The sequence below is a fragment of the Mus pahari genome, chromosome 19 (assembly GCF_900095145.1).
Source record: "Mus pahari chromosome 19, PAHARI_EIJ_v1.1, whole genome shotgun sequence".
Lineage (NCBI taxonomy): Eukaryota > Metazoa > Chordata > Mammalia > Rodentia > Muridae > Mus > Mus pahari.
Genome location: NC_034608.1, coordinates 52,918,168 through 52,920,830, shown reverse-complemented (window position 1 = coordinate 52,920,830; position 2,663 = coordinate 52,918,168). Strand labels below are relative to the sequence as shown.

At 55.2% G+C, this 2,663-nt stretch overlaps 1 protein-coding gene across 1 annotated transcript; it reads left to right on the top strand.

The window, feature by feature from the left end:
- The first annotated feature begins 242 nt into the window (after positions 1 to 242).
- Positions 243 to 2,065, top strand: Cldn23 (claudin 23). The gene has a single exon (XM_021219794.1). The coding sequence runs from the start codon at positions 456 to 458 to the stop codon at positions 1,341 to 1,343; it is 888 nt and encodes a 295-aa protein (XP_021075453.1). The 5' UTR covers positions 243 to 455; the 3' UTR covers positions 1,344 to 2,065.
- The last annotated feature ends 598 nt before the right edge of the window (positions 2,066 to 2,663 follow it).

The following is a 2,663-nucleotide window of genomic DNA, read 5'->3' as shown; positions in this document are numbered from 1 at the left end:
ACAAGCGCGCAGGCGGTGCCAGGGAGCTAGGGCGGGGCGACCTTTGCTCGAGTCCTAAACCATCCGGGCGGGCGGGGAGGAGCGGCCGGGCTGGGGTGGGGTGTCCGGGTCCTCAGAGTCCGAGGTCGCCTCCTTGCCAAGTGGCCCCGGCGCTCCCGCCCCTCCCACCGGGTAGGGTTTGGCCGTGGGGGCCGCACCTGGGCGCGCGGTTTCGGTCTGTCCGGACTCGGAGCTAGTTTCGATTAGGGACAGCGGCTGGGCGAGAGGGCGGAGCGGTCCGGACGCTAGAGAGGAGGGGACTCGGTGTGAGAGGCTCAGTGGGAACAGTCCAGCGCGGGAGACAAAGAGCGCCCAGAAAGCGCAGCGGACATCGCTGCTACCCAGCTCGGCAACCTCGCAGACTCGAGGACGGGGTGCGCGGCGGAGCAGCCAGGGGACCCACGAGGCTAGACGGGATGCGGACGCCGGTGGTGATGACGCTGGGCATGGTGCTCACACCCTGCGGGTTACTGCTCAATCTCGTCAGTACACTGGCCCCGGGCTGGCGGCTGGTGAAGGGCTTTCGGGATCAGCCAGTGGACGTGGTGCTGTACCAGGGGCTGTGGGACATATGTCGCGAGCAGAGCAGTCGCGAGCGCGAGTGCGGCCAGCCGGACGAGGAGAACTACTTCCAGACCCAGCCTGTGCAAGTGGCCCGGGGACTCATGATCACGTCACTGGCCACTACCGCCCTAGGGCTGCTGTTGGCTTCGCTCGGCGTGCGTTGTTGGCAAGATGAGCCCCACTACGGGCTAGCCGGGCTCTCCGGCGTGGTGCTTTTCGCCGCTGGCCTCTTCAGCCTCATCCCGGTCTCCTGGTATAACCACTTCTTGTCAGATCCCACCGTCCTGGCCGCCCCGAGCTCGCCGGTCACCGTGCAGGTCAGCTACAGCCTGGTGCTAGGTTACCTCGGCAGCTGCCTGTTGCTTCTGGGCGGCTTCTCGCTGGCGCTCAGCTTTGCGCCCTGGTGTGAAGAGCGTTGTCGCCACTGTCGCAAGGCGCCCCCAGCAGGCCCGCGCCGCAGCAGCATCAGCACCGTCTACGTGGACTGGCCGGAACCCGCGCTTACACCTGCCATCAAGTACTACAGCGACGGGCAGCATCGGCCTCCTCCCGCGGAGCGCAGGGACACTGGCAAGCTCAAGGTGGGATTCCCGATGCCACGACCGCCACCCAAGGCCTACACCAACCCGATGGATGTGCTTCAGGGGGAAGAAAAGAAGACAGCCACCTCCCAAGGTGGTTCCTCCTCTCGCAGCACTCGGCCCTGCCAAAATTCGCTGCCCTGTGACTCTGACCTGTAGACTCTCACCTGAGCTCCGCCTGGGGTCTGAGGGTGACTTGAACTTCTGCCTGGCCAGTACATCTGCAACTAGAACCCTGGATGCCTTCCTCTAACTGGAGGGCAAGCCTTCCTTTCCTGGGGCCAAACTCCTGGGGCCAATACTAGGTTGGGTTCATTTATCTTTTAAGGAGTTTTACTTTTCTCTCCAGAGGGACCAGGTCTTCTTATGCACTGACAAGAATGGGTGGCGTTGTTTTTGCATACTGTTCATCACAGCAGCGACAAAATTGCAGTCAGCCAACAGGCTTTAAACCGACCTTGAAAGTACAGTATTCTAAGTTACCGTGAGCCTTCACAAATATCACTATTGAGGCGTTTTTGTTTTTCCTCCCTGCTTCAGTCTCCAGAGAACATAAATGACCAAAAATGTCAAGTCTGGTTATATTTGAAGATTGTCCCATAAAGCCAGCAGCTTTAATGGCTTTTATGAAGTGAAGTAACTTGTTTAACTCCTATTTATGTTTCTCCGTGCACACATAGTATTTATCTTTTCTGATCACTTGTTTCTGTGTAGGAGGTTGAGCTTGTCTTCCAGAAGCCAAGGCGATGCTACACTGTCCTGTTCCTGAGATACCTCACCCTGAAAAGAGATATATTTTGTACAAAATGAACTGTTAAGTTGCACTTGGCTAAAGTCCATATGTACATATCTTATTTATAAATAAAAAATTGTAAATGTCAGTTTCGGTATCTCTACAAAGAAAGCCTGTCTCTGGTGTCTGTTGGGAATCTAGGCATTTGTCACTAAGCAGTTTCCTGGCATCTGAGCCTCCTGTCTGCAATCGAGCACTCACATCTTCGCCCTTCTCTGCCTAAGATTACTAAAAGGAGCCAAGGGGCCCCACTTAAATCCCAGTTCGCTTTGTTTTCAGGCTCTGCTGTTTCAGTGCAAGCCAAGTCTATTGTTGAAAGAAAGAAAGAAAGAAAGAAAGAAAGAAAGAAAGAAAGAAAGAAAGAAAGAAAGAAAGAAAGAAAAAAAAAAAACCAAACTAGCAGCACCAGTTTCGGGGATGGGATGGTATAACTCTGGTCCTCTTCTGGCCCAGGTCCTTCTTGTCCCAGCTCGGCAGCTGAAATCCCCTACAGCTCTGTCTGCCTAAACACTAGAGCTAAACGCGCCTTTAACTGAGCTGAACCTGTTATTGAAAGTTCAGAAGTGGGAAGCAAAGGTGGAGGCAGTGCTCATGCTGGAGGGCTACAGTTGGAGGAACTAAAGCTTGTGGGGGACCAAGAAGGTAGGAGTTCACAGTCCCTGCCACTTTGGAGTGCAATCATCTTG

What these genes read in the sequence shown, in the direction of transcription:
- Cldn23 (XM_021219794.1), top strand. Translation starts at nt 456, where the DNA reads ATGCGGACGCCGGTGGTGATGACGCTGGGCATGGTGCTCACACCCTGC.